This window comes from Lygodium microphyllum, chromosome 2 (assembly GCF_053477565.2).
Source record: "Lygodium microphyllum isolate KBCC chromosome 2, Lygodium_microphyllum_v1.1.10, whole genome shotgun sequence".
NCBI classification, from domain to species: domain Eukaryota; kingdom Viridiplantae; phylum Streptophyta; class Polypodiopsida; order Schizaeales; family Lygodiaceae; genus Lygodium; species Lygodium microphyllum.
The window spans coordinates 16,497,335-16,517,131 of NC_141136.1; the positions used below are offsets into that span (position 1 = coordinate 16,497,335).

Below are 19,797 nucleotides of genomic sequence, written 5' to 3' on the forward strand. Positions count from 1 at the left end.
CATATACAAAGGATAAAACCTCCGGTCTAGATTTACTTGAAGAAATTCATCAATAGGCTCATGAAATATACAGCTTTCCTAGGGAAAAATTGAGAGAGATTTTCCCAAGAGTAGAAACAGACTGGCTAGTACAACATGGTAGATAGAAAAGTAGCATTAGGTGACAACTCTTTTTGGGACTTGAAAAAAGTTCCTAGACTTTCAGATGTAACATTTTGGTCTCATAGGCTGATTTGGCCTTTTGTAGATGTTAATATAACTTTTTTTTTTTCGTAAAGTTAATATAACTTTCTTTCTTTTTCTTTTCTGTTTGGTTCAGCTTGCTTTCTATCCATCCTCTTCTTATAGTTGCTTCCGCTTGCTCACTATACATTGATGGGAATTTCTTCAGTTGTATCATTGCTCCTCTTCTCAGCCTCGAGCTCTTCTTTTGGTGTATCTCCAGGCATGCAGACAATCACTGAATGTGTGAGATTACTCTAATCCACTCATTTTCTAGGTTCTTTTTCTCTTTATTCAAGCTAAGGTTCAAAATCAGTTTTCTAACTTTGGAAAGAGGTGAGTACAAGTTCAAAATAGCTCAAAGAAGTGGAAAAAGTAGCTACTGAAAACTTAAGCAAAGACTGAAGTGACAATGACACTGTTGAGTTATGAAAGGACACTGTAGTAGCTCTAGTGACCTTTCATATCAAGCATACCTATTGGGAGGGGTATCCACGAACAAAAAGGGATTCTGGATTATTATTCCTAATGATTCCAATATACCATTGAGAGAGAGCATGTGTGAGAGAGAGTGTGAGTGAGTGAGATTATGAGAGATGTTGAGATGTTTGCAATCACACCTACTTCAGTCTATTTGGAAGGAGCAATGAGAGCTCATGACTAGAATCCCATAAGCACAGTAGGAGAAGTGCTACCATCCAGTTTCCTATAAAGCATTGTACTTGCTCTCCTTTCTAATGCAATGTCATAGTACTTTTGTCCTTCAGTTAAGTCTCTATGTCATTGTCAGTCTATACACAAGATTGTATTTATGAGTCCAAGCTTCCATCTTGGAACCTAATTCACTTGTGTAACAGTCAGTCATGTCAATGTCTTCATGAACTCGCTCTTTCTCTTCCAACCTCCACAGCTTCTGCCGCAAGCCATGTTCTAGATCCGTGTTTTTATATGGTGTCAGAGTCATGGTGAGCATGTCATACATCAATTCAGATCAGTAAATCTCCCTTCTAGCCTCTCTCTAACTTTACTCAGCTCAAATCCAACCAATGAGCTCATTTTCTTACGGTACCGGATATAAGTAATACATTTCTAAATTATGCTTGCTTTGATTTTCACATGAGATGGGACTATGCCCTACGTGTAGAGAGGTTGAGCAGTGCATCCCTCTTGTTTTGCATTCTCTTTGAACCAAGTGTGACATGGATCTGCTTCGGCTTGGGTATCTCTGCGTAAAGTAGGATATCCAAGACTCGATGCTAGAATGCTGTTAGGAACCGTGACCACTAGGAACCCAAATTTTAGGTCATCCCAGTGGGTTCAACCGCAAACGTTCCGTTGTGACTCATTAATCACAGGATTTCCTAGGTTTTTGTGATTTTCAATATCACAAATATAATCATTAGCAAATTTCTGCTAAATCAAACTGTGAAGTCCCTCACGAATCAAGCTACCATGATTTAGAGCCCCTCCTTGCAAAACGTTCTAACACTCAACTATAGTAGAACACATCTCTTTGTACCCCCTCCGGTCATGTTTTGCCATACAATCCACGTGATGTTCCTCACGTCAACTAAGGCCTTGCCCACCACCTCACATGCATGTGAAGAGGAGAAGATAGAGAAGCACTCAAGATTACCTTGCTTATTGAAATAAGAAGATTATCTCCATTTTATTCCTTATATTCTCTTAACCACCTAGTATTTAGAGTGTCTTAGGCACAACTACGACATCTTGACACTTAAATACATGACTTTTGGATTCTTATTCCTGCATAAAACCTAGGGTAGGGGTTTTTTGGTTTTTTGCCACACAACATTCAATTCAACAATATAGTCACATCCCTATGAACTTTAGGTTGCATCGACCTAAGACAGCTATTTACAGATGCTGCTGGAAGGCTGCTGCCATTTTCTCTTTATCATTAACAAGGTTGCCTCTTTCATCTACAATCACCATGATTGTATCTTTTATTTGCTTGGTTTTGAAGGGCTAGAGAACTGAAATTCGATCCACGATTGTACCTTAAGAGCTCAAATTTGATTAGAGTCCCAAACTTTACAATAATTTTCATTGCCTCGGAAGAGGCATAAACGATACACATCCTCAAGATAGAGAAGAAGAGAACCAAAAACATTTTAAAACAGCACTGAATTGATTTGTGCTGTGCCCATTGCAGCTTTCTCCCTCTGATTGTTCTAACTTACTATGTAACCACTTGTATACATTTATCATAGTTGATAGCTTGGTCTTTTATATAAGAGGTCTTTGTCCAACAAGCTCTCTAATAGTTGCAATGAAACTCTTCTCCTGAAGAAAAGAGGCGTTAAGTATGTGTTCTTCACACCTACCAATCTGCATGTCATCATTGCTGGGAACATGGTATTAGTTTTAGAGATTGTCAAGTACACTATTTAATCTTTGGGGATAACCACTTCACCTTTCCACATGTAGATGAGATCCAATCTAGCGTCTTGCTGTGCACCATGAATGTGCCAGCTATGTGAGGTGAAGATTCTTCTATCTTGTCGCAGAAGACTAATCACACCCACTAGACTAAGCTTATCACTTAGTAATTGCCATTGAGTCCTTTCCTCTTGATGTAGCCGATATGATGGGGATCAGTCTTGAGGATCCACAATTGTGTTCCAATGACCATGGATAATGCACCCTTGCCCCTCCACCTTTCTGCTTAGCCGCTTCCAGCATTTTGCTCTGATGCTAGAGATATTAGATGCATAGACTGACCACAGATTTAAGTAGGGATTAAACAAACTCCCCACTTCTAAGTGATTTAGTAGGTAGGGATACCTCAAGGCTATTAAGAGGAGTTATGATACCTTCTTTGAAATGCTATGACATATTTGTGTCTTAAAAGATGAAATGCCAAAACTTTTCCTTTCATGAGACTTCTTTATAAAGTGGGAGGCCTAAACTTCTGTGCTATATGGTTGAACACACTTTGTGTAATGCACTATGCAATGTAGGAGAATCTTCCAAAGACAACTTGTTTCTCAGTTTGAGAACTCACCACTTGATATTGAATCACCCCATCCTTTTACCTATGTTCATGAATGGTTTGATCCTCCATTGGGTTTTGCAAGCTACAACTTCTCTTTATGAGACTCTTCCACAAAGGTTGGAGGCCTAAACCTTTGCATAATAAGGTCGTACGTACTCTGTAATGCACTCTGCAATGCAGGCATGTTTTCCAGAGGAAATCTTCTTCTTAGACTCAAAACTCGCCACTTGATATTGAATCACTCCATCCTTTTCTGTATGTACATATAGGTTTGATGCTCAAATGGTGTATCACAAACATAGGTGCATCTGATGTATCAACATGTAGAGAATCAACATCTTTAGTGACTAAAGTAGTCAATTGTTTATTTTTAGCAACCAATGCATCAAAGGGTTGGAGATAGAGACTTCTATGGCATCTTTGTGTTGCCCTTTTTTGTACCCTAATACATGCTTCTTAGTGGGTTTCTTGTGGGCTTAAATGAAGAGGGTCTTAGTAGACTAGCAATACGAGTTATCTGATCCTTACTTCGTGCAATGTCCGTGTTAACTTGTGGGAAGACAATGGGACATGCGTGCTTATTGACCACATCTAGTGAGAGTTGGAGCTTAATAAATGATGGATGAGCCACACCTAGATTCATAGAAATGATATGGATATTGTTTGTCATATCTTTGGAGCCTAGACACTGTAGGTAGGCTGTGGGGAGACCAGCGGAGTCGATGGATTTATAGCAACATGGCCCTCACAGGTGGGACATGTGGCTCTAGAGTACTAGACAACCTTGTTAGGATCCACAATTGTACTCCCTGGATATGAGAGAGAGAGAGAGAGAGAGAGAGAGAGAGGTAGTTTGGCAGAGCACCATGAGGGTGGTCATTGATAGCATGAGTAAGCATCTGATGGCTCTTTTAGCAGACGAGTTGGAGAACACACTTTTGGCCTTGCCCTTAGGCAAGTGTCTACGAGATGGATTGGACAAGTCCTTGAGCCATTCAGATTTTATCAGTACATGCCTCATTGCAGCTCTTAGGAGATTATAGCATCAGGACATGTGCCATAGAGACTATCCAAAGGATTGCTCCTATTCCCAAGGGTAATGGGGAAAAATTGGAGATTACATAGTGGAGAGCAATCACTTTGCTAGAAACTGCTTACAAGATCCTTGCAAAGGCAATTGGTATCAGATCCATGTTGAAGCCACACATTATTCACCCCCCTCACACAGGATTTGTACAAGAGCATAACAATTGGATTACATCTTCACCTTTTGGAAGTCTTATTGGTCTTTTATTCAAAGAAAAGAAAATTCTATTAATAATACCCCAGAGAAAATCCCCTTGAAGTAAGGTATAAACCACAACAAACCTTGTAGAGAGTAGCTACGTACATCGTAAGTACAATGGTTGTGTGAAAATCTACTGATTATTTGCATAGCATTCAAACTGCAGGTGAACTGCCAACTTTGATGCTATTTGTCCTTCTATCTGATATCAGTTTGATATGATGTGTTTGATTGCTGGATTGTAACTAGCACATCCAACGAAGTGAATTGTGGGTTTACAGGCTTATCATCCATGCTTGGAGCTCAGGTTGTATATCTGGACATAATGAGACCATTTGCAGAAGCTACCCTATGGAGGTGGGGCCCAGTCTTTTGTGGAAGTGTGTTTGATAGCATAACAACTGATATGCATTGTGTCAGTCTATTTATGTTTACTGCATGGTTTTTGGTTTTAGTGAGTATGCCCAACGACTTGGGCCAAGGGTATCAAATTGGATACATGAAAGCCCTGTGCTTTCTGATGTGGAAAGCAAGTTACACAAGCTGCTTTTGGAATTGGCAGAGCAGAAAAAAATTCTAGGCATTCAGGTAACAATCTCATCAGGTTTGCTGGTTGATTTGTTTGTTTCATGCACTCATGCTTACTTATTATCGATTATTTTTGAGGTGTGCCTGCCGTTGAAAGCTGGTCTCTTGTGCACACCCTGCAGATGGCAGGCTTCTTTCACTATTTTCTTGAAAATTTGAAGCTTATTTCAGAAAATTACCCCCCATGTTTTCCTTTTCTGGTGGGATTGGGTGTGACAGGTCTGTGCTTATAAAAATGGAAAAGTTATTATTGATACAGCTGGAGGGTTTCTTGGGAAATATGATCCCCGCCCTGTCCAGCATGACAGTTTGTTTCCCGTATTCTCAGCTACCAAAGGTGTGACAGCAGGGCTTCTTCACTGGTTGATAGATCAAGGGTAAGTAGATTGTATAATCTACTTTGTTTTGTTTGATAGAGTGACTTGAATGATCAAAGGTAGGCTGAAATGGATCTGGTGGCAAAAATTGTGGCTTTTTTTTGGCCATTCACCATGGAAACCTTCATTAAAATTCTGAGCACTGATAGACAGTCAAGTGGACCTGGAAGAAAAATTTTGGTCTCTAGTTTCAAGTATTGTTAACTGACTCTATGCTAATAGCATGGGTAGGAGTTTGTGTGTGTGGATGGGGTTGTGAGTAAGTTTTGTTTGATAGAATGACTTGAATGATCAAAGTTAGGCTGAAATGGATCTGGTAGCAAAAATTGTTGCTTTTTTTTTTTTTTGGCCATTCACCGTGGAAACCTTCATTAAAATTCTGAGCAATAATAGACACTCAAATGGATCTGGAAGAAAAATTTGGGTCTCTAGTTTAAGTATTGTTAACTGACTCTATGCCAATAGCAGTGTAGGAGTTTGTGTGTGGATGGGGTTGTGAGTAAGTTTAGAGACAAAGAGAAAAATAATGAGAGAGTAACATGTATCAAGCAAGAAACTAAGCTAGAGAGTTTGGTGGGATGCCCCAACATATTTGGTGAGTTTGCAAGCTCGCATTCTTCTTCTTCCAGAAATTGGAGACTGAGGTTGTGAATGAGATTGAGATTGTGACTAAGATTGAGAGTGAGATTGAGATTCCTTCATGTATGTGATCCTAGCTTGAGGGTGTTCAAGTGAAAGGAGCTCCTGATTGGAGTGCATATTCTAATCATGCTTTTGGATGTTGCTCATTTGTCTCCATCATATTCTAATACCAATTTCTCTTTTTCTCTTCACTTTGTGATTGTCTGTTTTTAGCTAGAAACTGTGTTGATTCTTATAAGATTGCGATTAATTCTCTTGCAAGTGGTATTAGAGCAATTCTAATTCATGAAGATGGAAAGCTTTGAGCAAAGAATCAAGGACGAAGAAGAACTTAATGTCTTCTTGTTGATTTGAGAAGAGAACAAGCTGGAAAGGAAGTTGTAAAGTCATCAAAGATCATCATGGATCTAGGAGGTGAAGTAAATACAATTGGTATGGGTGGATTGACTGGAGAGCTGCCTCAACAACCTAGATCACAACAAGCAAAGAGAAGAGAAAGATCTTTTGAAGATGACTTGAAGAAGTTGCTATTAAAAGCTGGTATTTAAGAAGGCGAAGGTGAATGAGTTTGATGGTCAAAAGATGACAGGAGAAGATCTTGAGGTATGGCTTGAGGAGCTTCCAAGTTCCTCTCTGTGTGAGAGAGGTGTATGAAGGGAGAGTCAGGGTCCTACTGAAAGGGGGGTCCATGTCGATCCCATATCTTGTAAGCCACAGCTGACCTATGCATACCATGAAGTCTCTTGTCCTGCCACGGCTAGCTGCCTAGAGGCCTTGAAGGCTCTCCTAGGTAGTCTATCTGGGTGCATGTCATGTACTTTGTGTATGAGGTTGATAGTTTGAGAAAAGGCCTCCATCATCATGAGCAGTGCAGCAAACTTGGCTCGGATAATCTCTGTGAGAGTAAGATGAGCTGTGGTCTCACGATCTGTATCCACAGGTATGTAGGCAATCCAGGGGTATGTTAATACTTCTGCATTCTGCAGTCTTCCAGATGTGATGGTGATCATGGACCTTTTGAAGAGATACCAAACACACATGGACTGCTGACAATCTGTCTGTCTGAACAGGACCTGCATATTGGCAATCTGAAGAGAGGAAGTGTACTAATGTCTGACTGAAAGTACAAATAACTATTGTGTGTGATGCAACTGAGTGTACAACCTGCTAATGTGTAAACTAAGTGATGTGTGTGATACATTGAGTGGTGGGAATACACAATGATGCAACTGAGAGACAATGGTGGGATGTCATTGAGGCATGTCAAATGTACACTTGCAAAATGCTGGGGTACCCAGGAGAAATCAACACCAAGGTTTTGGTTCAGCAATGGCTTGTGAAGTTTTTCTTGGTTTACACCATGTACCATGTGTGAAGCTCGTTAACATAACATGTCATAGCAGGATGGTTTGCCCTATTAAAATCCCTTCTATAGTATAGGACTTTGGCTAAAATGAGGTAACTCAGGGCTCAAAAAATGGCTTCATTGTGAAATGATTGTCAAGTTCACAAGTTTCTATTTTTGGACTTCCAGAAAATTGAAGCTGCATGACAAAGTAGCTAGCATCTGGCCAGAATTTGCTCAAAATGGGAAAGAAAACTGCACAGTATGTACATGGTATTGACATTTGTGATTCTGAACCACAAGACATTGAAGCTCCAATATGTAGAAAATGACTTCTGGTTTTATTTGTCCAGATTGCTCATGTGTTAAATCACACTGCTGGACTGCATAATGCTCTTGCTGAGCAGTTGAGGGAAGATCCCTTCTTAATGTGCAACTGGGATGCACTATTAGAGCAGCTTGCTGCAGCTACACCAGATTCTACTCCAGGTTCCAAACAGATATACCATGCACTAACCTATGGGTGGTTGTGTGGTGGAATCATTGAGGTATGTAATTGAGCTTCTGTTGTGGATTTGTGACTTCAAAAGGCTGTTTCCAATCAAATACCAAATTAAAATCTTGCCTAGATAAAGTTATTACCTGTTTAAGGTTGCTTTTTAACCTTGGACAATGAAACTAGATGGTGGTAGTTAGGAAAATGGAGCTGAAATACCTGATTAATTCCGTATCCTTGATTTTATGTTAACTGCATGCTACAGCCCAAATGCCAAGGATCAAAAGTCCAGGTGCACAAGATTGGAAGGCTTAGCTTTGTCTGCTGAAGTGGTGTACCTAAATTGAATGTTTATGGGGAGCAGCTTAATGATCTCATATTCACCATTTATTTACATTCTATATATAAGTCAACGCCATTAAGATAGTTTTGCTTAGCTTAATGTTAGCAAGTATTTCATTGTTTTGCTTAGTTTAATGTTAGCAAGTGTCTCATTGGGAGATACATTAGGGACTCCACATCTACTTTTTAGTGATGACTATCAGATTGTTTGGACGGGCTAGGATGTATGCTATAAACAAAGGTATAAAGCTTTCTGCAGAAATGGCATGCATAGAAAACTTGCTAGAAGCTACTACCCTTGTATTGTAGGCGTTTAATGAGATTGAATGTGGCCTCTGCATGATTGAGAGAGGTAGATATTTCTCAGAAGTATCTTCTATACCTCTTCTGTTGAAAGTGGTTGAGCTTAATCAGGACATGCGAGCTGTAGGTGAAGAGAGGACCGACACTTTTCAAAGCAAGATGAGGGAATTCTACAGATTACCTTGTACATGCTTCCGTGATATGAATATGAGCTTCTGCCCTCAAGATGGGCCATTCTGCAAACTTGTGAGCATTCTGTGAGTTTCGTGTCGCATTGAGTTGGTGCCGTGACGTGTTGAGTTGGTGAAGGTGCAATGCAGCGCAGTGGGTCTAGTGCTTGTTTGGAGCCAGGACGGGGTTGAGAGAGTGCTCCACGTGGGATTCAGAGGGTCGATAATTACACAAAAAAAGAAAGAAGAAAAAGAAGATGGTGTAGCTTGCTGACTGTTTAGGCCCTTGCTGACTCTGTATATTCCTAGCTGATATTATTCTTTGTTTCATAACCTGATGTATTTTTGATACAATCATACTTTTCCTTTCTAAGACCATGTAGCTTTGTGACTTTTTGGGTCTTCATTAACTTCCTGTTTTGAACACATTACAAATTTTGTTCTAGTTCTTTTCTCATTTACATACAAGAAACAATAGATCACGAGGTGAAATGTGCTAAATGAATTGTTTGACAGAAAGCTACTGGAAAGAAATTTCAGAATCTTCTGGAGGAAGTATTTGTACATAATCTTGGTGTGGAAGGGGAGTTCTATGTCGGCATTCCACCCGGTTAGTGTGGCTAATAGAATTGGTTTGGTTATTGTAATTCTGATTCAATGTATTATCTAAGAACCTCTGGTCTAGTATTTGTTGTGTTACTGAGCATCAGGCCATCTGCAGGTGTGGAGGCTCGTCTTGCCTCATTAACTCTCAACATGGAAGAGCTTCAAAATCTTGTCAACCTTTCCAATCTATCCAACACTACAGGTTTCCAAGGAAATGCCTCTGCAGATATGCAACCGAATGCTCTTCGATTGGTTTCAGCAATACCTGAAGGGGGCTTGACTGGTGGTGACCTTCTCACTCTTATATCTACACTACCTGTACTTTTTAACATGCTATATATCAGAAGGGCCGTGATACCAGCAGCTAATGGTCATTTTTCTGCTCGAGCATTGGCACGCTACTATGCCATGCTGGCTGCTGCTGGTGGTCAAGTGCCTCTTGGGACTTCAACAAGTAAACCTCCTTTGGGCAGTCACCTGCATATTCCTAGCTTTAAGTCAAAGGATCTTAACAGTAGAAGCAAGCGAAAGCCAAGGAGATCTAGTAATAAAGAAGATTCAGGGCAGTTTGGAAGAGAGTCTTCTGGCAATTTCTCTGAAGATGCCTCTGTGATTTGCAATGGCAACCCTTCAAAGACGATATATAAGAATGCACATATACATCAAGCCTTTGTGGGCACAGGGGAGTACAGTGATCTTTGTCAGGAAGGACCGTTTGGGTTAGGGTTTCGCAGGTATGCCTCAAAAGATGCTCCAAATGGTACATCAATTTTTTTTGCATTTGGACATGCTGGTATTGGTGGCTGTACAGGTTTTTGCTATCCAGAACACAATTTTGCCCTGGCAATAACACTCAATAAAATGTCAAGAGGGGAAGTAACTGCAAAGATAATCAAACTTGTGTGTTCTCAGTTGGATTTACCATGTCCTGAGGATTATATAAATCAAGGAGGCGGCCCTGATATGAACATGGATTTCAGAACTTACAGTAAGGAACCTTTGTGAAAACTCCTCACTATTGAGAATTTATTCTTTGATGCCAAGGAACTCTGCACAAACGTGCTTCTTTGGCTTACCCAGATACGGCTTCTACAATTGTATTTTCTTAAAAAACGAGTGGCATAACCTCAAGGTGGAAATAAGAGGGTACTATTCTGCAAGAAGACTGCAGCTTTATCCATTATCATCTTTTCTGGCTGGACATTCTTACGATGCCAAGTGGCACAAAGATTTACTATCACATTGCCCAAAACGTCTTCAACAACGTCCTCGCCTTATGCACCTTGGATAACTTGTATATTTTAAAGCATGTTAGGCTATCTCATTCACCGGAGTAAATTGTATGTTTAGAGTATGTTGTGCAGATCCTTTGCTACGTGCGCTTGTGAAAATCATATACTGAATGCACATTTTTTGTTAAGAGAGATTTAAAAATAATAAACAAGACTAATTACTTTCTGAAAGAAAATTCCAAGAGTCTCATAATAATCCCTTGGGGCAATGGGGCCATATTAGTCAAAGGTAGACTGTGAATGTTTCGCTTGCACAAATGTATGATCAAAGGACAAGTTGGAAGCTATATGCAAGTGCAGGGGGTAGAGAGGAATTCTTAAAGCTAACTATGGAGTTTGTGAGAGATCAATTGATAAATATTGAATGTCTTGAGAAAGACTGGGTGCCAATCGCGACATGATGTCGTCTTCTTAGTCCTTGCAAAGCACCCATAATGCTATGGCTTTCAAATCTGTTTGTACTAATGGAAGTCAAGCACGTGCTACTTTATAAGTTATTACTCCATGGTCAGTGTGCGACTTTTGGTTGCCTTTTGATATGAGAAACGGCCTTGCCTATCATTAAAAACAGTGACTTTTGGGCCCCCAAAAAGGCCCCACAAGTCCAATACGATAGATCTTAGCTATGTGGGGAAAGTCGGGGGATGAGTGCAAACATGAATGGGTGAGATTGAGCTATTTAAATAGTATTAGATGCTTGAATGTGTTCTTCCCCCTTCTTTCCCTTTATATTAAATGCTTTGATATACAAGTCACATGATTTTAAGTATCAGAAAGAGTGATTGAGGAGAGAGAATGCTTTGGAGGCTAGATCCCTATCAAGCAGCCCCAAGTTCCATGCACTTGATGGTGTCTCATTGAAGACCTCTCAAATGGTCTATATGATTGCACTTTGGAATCAGAATATAAAATAAAAGCAGTCCTAATAGTCCAATTATGCCTATAGTCCTAAAGTGGAAGACCACCAGTGTCATGTGAGTGTGGATCCTCCAATTTGGGCTTTACAAAAACTGAGACCTTGGATGCATATAGCTTTGGTAACCATATGATACACATAAGACTAGAGTATTTGCATTGTGTAGTCGAGTAGACCTAGAAGCCTATGGTGAATGGTTTCTTTAGCTATCGTGCAAAATAAGTAAGAGCCATTGGACATTGTGGTCTCAAAGAGAGTAGTACCAAGTAGAAGATCAGCTACCAACATTTACCAAATGAACACTCCACGATTAAAATAGATGTTAAGTTAACCCACCACTATTGTAAATTTCCATCAAGCTTTGACCTTGTGTAGATCCCATAAGGGGATAGCCCTTGTCCATCAACTATGCATGATCAATGTTAGATGATGATGGTTCTAATGGATTCTCCGTTTTATAGTCCATGAAGGTGGTTAGGTCAATTTGATTAATATACTATTTTTTTAACCTTTGCTAATCGACCAAGAAATATTCTATGGAGTGTCTCGAGTTGCAATTGGCTTAACCACTTTATCTAACCCAAAGGCACTGTTGCTAATTGTTAGAATGATGGGTTCTTATAGAGGTTGCATGTAACTACATAGACTTTTCTTATCAGTCAAGTGATGGAAGGCATCACTATCCAACACCCATGAGTCCATGGTAGATGCTTTTTGCACCATGGAACACACTTTCTTAATGGTTGCTATGAGTAACCAACTCTACTTTACCCACATTGGTTATTTTCTTTTTTTTGCTTTTTAGGTTACTATTCTTTTCATTCGCCTTTCTAGACACAACAATTTACAATTGCATGATCCTTTTTCTTATAGCCTAGAACCACTCTCCTTGAAGTTTCTTCTTATTGCTCTTTATTTTTTGTCACCATCACTTTTGGTGGAGGAAGTGCTTTTGACATTTGCATTGGTTGAGAATGTAGCATGTCCATTGTTATTACTTCCTTCTCAAGCTTTTAAGTTACAACTCCTCTATTAGTAATGCACAAAATTCCTCAAATATAAAAGCTTGAAATCTCACCTAACTATTAAGAGCTGTTATAAGTCCATCAAACTTTGATGGATGAATCCAAATATACCATCAAGTTAGCTCTTCACTAGTCTTTTGTATCCCAACTCTAGCCACGTAGATTCTTGATCTCGCTAATGAATGCTTTTGCTCTCTCTTCTTTAGCAAACTTCTTTTTACTAGTTGATTCTCTAGCTACTAAATCCTTGCTTGGTTTCGTGTTTTGTATTGACTTTTTACTATTTCCAAGCCTTTGATGCCTTGGTTGTATATTGAATCAAGATCAAAGCATTGTAAAAAAAGCTTGAACTTAAAATACATAGTGCACCTATGTTTTCTTTTTTCCCAATCCTGTAGAAGATCAACATTTGGAGAAAAACAAAACCTAAAGACATGTAACCACATAAAAACACTTGGTATATGCACATTTGATATATGAACCATTATACTTGCTTTTCATAGGATAATGGATTGTGGATAGGCTGTGATTGTATCTCTAACCTACTTTATCTATTGCGAAACATGATTGTATAACAAACACCTTGGATTCCTTGGATGTAAAAACCAATGATTGATGGTTTGAGCACATGTCAAATCAAGAAAAGCACTAGGTATAGACTCTTTTTTGGGCCCATTAAACCCCTCTCTCTCCTTAAATAAAGAAAAAGTGGAGAGAATAATAATAAAATAATATTCCTCTCAAATTTTATTAAAAATATTGTTTTGGTATTTTCATGTTATCCATTTCTTAGTTCCTCATATTCCTAATTCTATAGCAACTATAGCCAAGTAGTATAAGTTACACGAATGTGGTGCTCCTTTTTACTTACATAATCATTAGTATTTTTCCCACAATTAATATTTTGAGCAAGAATAATAAAGTAAAAATTTGAGAGTTTTCTTTAGAATTCGAAGGGGATTTTTTATCTATTGAGTCTTGGTTAATATATATATGTTTTAATAAAGTTCCACATTTTTAGACATTTTTGAAAGTTACTTGAATTATTTTGAAATGAAAATTTACATTCAACTTTATCTCTTGGCCTCTTTTCACTTTGCTTTGAGCTCTCTTGCATCCTCCTCTTTGAGCATATTCTCTCTATCTCCATTGAACTCTATCATTCACTCTAGTCTCTTTGCTTCCATTGGGTGTGATTTGTTATCATCATACATATTTGAGCTCTCTCGTAGTAGTAAAAAATGAATTTAGGAAAGAAGGATATACACATTCAATTAAATGCTAAATATGCCCCCTTATCTAAGAGAAAGCACTCTCGAGATCTTGCAAAGTTGAGGGACAAAGCTCTAAACACGTTGACGTAAACTTGGATATAGCTATTATCTTACCTCCACAAATTTCTCCTCCCTCCATCCACCTACTATCAATACCAACCCCCTCTCCATTCCCTATCGTCATCACCTGTCTCTTATCCTTTGTCCAAAATTCACCAAAAATACATCAAAACCCTCCATATCTATCATATCTCCTCTTTATCTTTCTACAAAGCTTACCCATCATAAGCTGAAACTTCTTCTTAGTCTTCCAAACCTTGTAATTCCTTGAAAGTTATCTTTTTGCCCCAATGAGCTTTGACTTGAGGAAGCGCAAGCTTTATAAAGGCCCAAAAGGAGAAGTGAGATGAGGGTCATGCTAGGTGGATTTATGTGCACAAGATGGCCTCAAAATGAAGGAATGTTGGAGATGAATGAGAATTGGTGTGTGTACAAGTGATGTTCCCATCACACTAACACAAGTCTAAGTGTCCCCCTTGCATTTTTAAAAATTATATTTTGATACAATAATCCTAAAAATATTGGCTAAAAGAGGATATCAAATTAGGACACAACTACTCTGATGCCCTAGGATCCTTGTGGATACCTTGTGAATCAAGTAGATGGATGGAGAACATAGGTGTTTAGGAGAAAATTCCAATAGGGAAAATACCTCCCGTGATGGTACTACCTAGTCCATAGTTAGGAGTGATACTTATATTGCGATGATGAAATGATTGATTAAGAAAATTTGTCACAAGTTAAAGTTAACTTTCATATTTGAAAGGAAATTTTAAAATGCAATAAAAGCTCAAGGAAGTTAAGATAACTAGGGACATTGCTTAGGTACTATTCTAATTATCTTATAAAATCACCTAGTTAGGAGAGATTGACCTCTAAAGCTAGCAAGGGTTAGGAAACATCAACCCCTTTTGCTAGAAAATTATCTAGCAAAAAAGAAATCCCTTTCATGCTTGGAATAGAAGCTCTTCATTAGCGAAACCCAAGTCCCAAGATCAAGAACCATGACTTAAATCAAGCAAAACATGTTCTTGGAACCTCATGGCATAAACAAATATACATCCATAATTATACTTATCATACTGCTTGTCACTTTCAAATGAATGTTTACATTGTTTGTGGATTCTAAGAAACAATTTAGCCAAAACAAATTAATTCTTGGATCTACACACTAGACCTCCCGCAAGGTTAGTTGTGATAGCTCTTCACCAAGGAGTTTGATTACCGCTTCGAATGATAGGATTCACATAAGATGTGAGAGGTCTCTTTGTAGGGACTTTTCATATGCTAGAAGACTCTAAGGAGCCATGGGGTTACTTGTAATTCCTTAAGTGTTCTAAGAATAGCTTATCCCTATGAGCTTGGGTGAATCTCTTGGAAGACCTTGATGCTAGTTGAGGGTGGACTTTGTGGGTTGTTTTTGGCATTTAGGCAGAGTCCTAATATGTGTTGGAATAATTATTGTAATAAACATACAAATGATAAAGTTAAATAAATATTTTATTTTTTAAAAGGACTATCTTTCTTATGTTTGTGTTTGTGCTACATGAAGGAACAGTGTTTATTGGATTGATTAATGAAATTGATTTCTATATATCAAACAAAAATGTATTAGGTTAATTAGAAAACTAAAATTACTCCTCAAGGAAAGTGGGTGGTTAGATCCCCAATGAGTCTTTCCTATGGTAGGGTAGTCTTAGTTAGCCAAGATCTTTCATTAAAAATTTGAATGCTAGATTAAAACAAGTTAGAAAGGGCTAAACATTGTCCTAATGTGTCATCTTAGATATTGACTAGTGCCATTTTAGGTGGGTTAGAGTTGAGAATATACCTTATGGGTAGAGAGATCAATGCATATTGCTCCCCCTCATTTCTCACTTTCTTTGAACCAAGAGCTATAATGATTTTCTTTAGTTTGAGGGATGCTAGCAAAGTAGTCACCTTAAAAACTAATGCTAGATAATGTTGAGAAGAGACCACACATATTAATTTAGGTTCATTCCATACCGATCCTTGTGGGGTTGAGGTAGATCTTCCCTTTGGAGGTAGGTTCAAGCCGTTTGTGGTTATGAATTCTTAGTTATTTCAAGGTAGTTCTGAATGGAAGCTATCTTAATTACATCTTGATGGACTAACAAAAATATGTGCTATTTAGATTTGTTTGATAGACATGTTACAACAAGCGAAAGAGAAAACCAACCATAGAGATAAGTGAGGATTTTGAAAAATGGAAGCACAATCAAGGCTTGTAAGGATGCCAAACAAGAACATTTAGAAGATAAATACAATAGAAGCTACTTTTGGTAACCTTAAGTTTAAGGTTGTGAATGATAAGGCTATGGGGTCCACTTTGAAGGATGTTTCAAATTAAGTCTCTAATATGGATGCACAAGATGTATGTAATAGGGAAGGCACTAACAAACAACCATGTCTTTGAAAATGGATGATCCACTTATGAGTCTTCTAATGGCCCACCTATTACCATAGTTTGGTAGTGATGTGCATGAGTACACTTAGAACTACTAGATTTTTTTTCCCCTCACAACGAAGCTATTTCCCCTTGATATATTCTATATGCACTTTCACTCTAGAGTAAACGCAATATTGTAAATATTACTTATCAATACAGTTTGTATTGTGAGATCTCATATCAAGATTTTTGGCTAGTTAGAAGGATAAAGGATAAATCACCTTTTCTACTAGGATACTGAAATTTACAAACACTTCTCTAACAAAGAAGGTTGCTAAGGATAAGAAGAACATGAAGAATAAAATATTTACAAGTATTGTAAGACAAGAGATCATTTCACTAAGGATCATCCCAATTTGGCTATGAAAGTTGCTCAAAAGAAAGAGGATAGTATAGCTATTGCAACTAACTCTCTTTCATTTAAATCTACAAATCTTGTATAAGATACAAATGGCATTTAGTATAGAATGCAATCATGATCCTTTTCTACATGTTTCTTGCATACTTGTTATATATTTAGATGTGTGATACTTTAAAAGTGGTGCTAGCAATTCCATTACTTTGCAATGTAGTTTGTTCACTTGTCTCAAGGTCGCCCATAAGGATAGCACTATTAGATGGGTCAATAACTTCTCGTAATCTTTTAAAGGGTTTGGTAAAATTGTGCCAATGGCATACTTTCACACTTTCAAATGCTTTGTATATGCCAAAAGTCCAAAATAATTTGTTGTCATTTTTTGTACTTGCCAAGAGTGGCTCAATCCTCAAATTTTGTGGATGATAAGGGTGCCATTCAAGACACCTCATGTGATGATATAGTTTTACATCTATTGCACTATGTGATAAGTATGTGTAAGCTCATTAATTATGGGGAGTATATGTAAGATATGGCATGTGCATTGCATTTTTATAGGTTACTTTTTATGGAAACTTTGACTTGCAACTTTTACTCATTTTAATTTTGCTAGTTTGTTTTGCATGCAAAAAGGTGACATGGTGTCCTCATTGTTTTCTCTTGAGAAACCTATAGAAAACTTTTGAGTGTGCTTCCTTTCCAAAAGATGGCGTAGTGAGAGTTATTTCCAAACTTTATCTTGTAAATGGTGATATATATTTGTGGTCCAGTGCAAACATGATTGTTTGTCAATTACCTATATATTGTGATTTTTATTGAAGATTACTCTAGGCATGCATGGGTGTATCCTTTGAAAGCTATGTATGAAGTGTATTGTGTTTATAACAATTTGTATGCATGGCAAAAATTTTGTCAAAATGTAAAGTGGACACTCGATTTTGATCAAGGGGGCTATATGTTGAAAGGTTTTAAAGCTTTAAAAAAACTAAATATGGGATAAAACAACAATATAAAATGTTGTATACGCGTCACCAAAATGGTGCAACTAAGAGAAAGAATGTGCCTCTCATGGAAGTGGTACCATGCATGATTAAAAGTAAAGCCTTTTCACATGGTTTCTAGCTTAAGGTTATTATATATGCAACATATGTACTAAATATGACTTTTTTAAAACTCTATTGATTAAAAATCAATTCCTATATTATGGGGAAATTTACAAGGCTTTACAAAGCCAACTAGATCATATACTAGCATGACAAGAAACAAACACCTTTTGATCTATTTGCTCCTTAGGTGCTTGATTTTCTCATTGGCTTGCTTATGATACTTCTTTACCTCAGGAAACATACCAATTTCATAGCACTCATGTCCATCTCCTTTTCCATATCATACAACACCAATGGCCTACCACGACCCTCTCATGTAAGCATGACTTGACCATGTGTTTGACCAAGTCCTTCACAAAAATAATCTTGTTGGAATTCCTAGTAATTGTGTAGGCATATAGTACCTTTGATAAGGTCTGCATGTCCATTAGCTAGGTGTGGGCTTTAAGGTTGAAGAAGGCATGTAAGATGGCAATGCCACTATGTCATGATGCTTTGTATCCTCAATAAGCACTTGACTCGTAAACACTATATCTTGCATAGTTTTGAACTCATCAGAGCAAATTGCATCATGCTTCATTGACTCCATTCCATAAGGGATCAAGTGGTGCCACCAATGTTCTCAAGATTAGGAGCTCAATACTCAAGGGCAAGATGTTGATGATAAGAGGAAATTTGTAGGCACCTACTATCATGGGAAATGCCTCATCCTAGTGAAGTCAAAACACTCTCTCCACATCATGGACAAACAATTTTGAGTATTATCAAAATGAATAAATTGATTATATTATCAATATGTCAATCATCATCCAAATTTTTTGCCACCTCATCTCCCTTGTCAGAAGTAGAATGTTGAGATACTATCCAAATCTATAATAACTCCCTTCCCAAAAGTATCCAAAGTCCCTTTTTGGAGAGTCCTCAACTTCTTTCATTGCTTCATTGATGGTGCAAGCTTTAGATCTAGAATATCTTTGATAAGTCCTCCAACTTGATCATTACTAAATTATAATAATTGGGAAATTCTTTAGTTCATCTAGCAATAAGACAAAGATAGTGTTTCATGGAAATTAATTGCTTCCAAGAATTCATATCCAAATTTATTTTCTTTTTGTGTGTTGAGCTTGTTGTAAAATGAAAGGGAGAGATTCTTGAAAAATTGAGCAAGTAGTTTTCAAAAAGCTTGATCTTTATCAATGTAGATCAATAGATTGCAAGATCCAATCCTCCCTTGAATCCCCACCAATGCCAATAATGAACTTTTGGACATGCTCATTTATGTACTCTATAGGATATTCCAAGCTAGGGGCATCCCAAAGCACTGTGTTGTAGTTGTTGATGTTGTGAGAAGAGACCTCATATAGATTTGTTGTCCCAACATACTTTGTGTCTAGGAGGAAATCTACACACCTATCATCGGGTATAGGATCCTTTTATCCCATGAATAGTGAAGAAAAACATTTTTTGGTGTCATTATGAAAAGGAAAAAAAATCTTGTAGTGTGGACATTCTCTTGTCTCCACTCTACAAACACGTTAATCAAATCTCCCCTTCTATGTCAACATAGCCATAGCCATAGAGTGGAGACAAGAATGCAATGGACTTGAAGTGACCTCCTGGAAATGCACAATGTGTATCCTCTTCATCAATTACACATTACTATTTTGGTTTTAAAAGTGTCTTGACTAATTAAGAACTTTAGTGTTTCTCCTTTCAAACACTTTCTCTTGAAATTTTCTTGATGATAGACATTTGAAAAGTTGGCCTAGGATATATGAAGTTTCATGTATCAATGTGATGAGATAATGATAAGTGAAAACTCATTACAACGTTTTCTAAATCGCAAAAAATTTCCTCTATAAGTATGTGCATATAGTGTCCATACTAGTGAGTCTATATGATTG

The 19,797-nt window shown here is 37.8% G+C and overlaps 1 protein-coding gene across 8 annotated transcripts in view; it reads left to right on the plus strand.

The window, feature by feature from the left end:
* LOC148039515 (ABC1 family protein) overlaps window positions 1-10,758 on the plus strand; it is a 160,471-nt gene extending 149,713 nt beyond the window's left edge. For all 8 annotated transcript variants that reach the window (XM_087691405.1, XM_087691396.1, XM_087691426.1 and 5 more), the window contains 7 exons: window positions 4,808-4,883; window positions 4,982-5,114; window positions 5,334-5,491; window positions 7,668-7,740; window positions 7,832-8,026; window positions 9,306-9,399; window positions 9,511-10,758. In XM_087691405.1, the coding sequence (XP_087547531.1) occupies window positions 4,808-4,883; window positions 4,982-5,114; window positions 5,334-5,491; window positions 7,668-7,740; window positions 7,832-8,026; window positions 9,306-9,399; window positions 9,511-10,400 (1,619 nt within the window). In that variant the 3' untranslated portion in view covers window positions 10,401-10,758. The remainder of the gene's footprint in view (window positions 1-4,807; window positions 4,884-4,981; window positions 5,115-5,333; window positions 5,492-7,667; window positions 7,741-7,831; window positions 8,027-9,305; window positions 9,400-9,510) is intronic.
* Window positions 10,759-19,797: the final 9,039 nt, after the last annotated feature.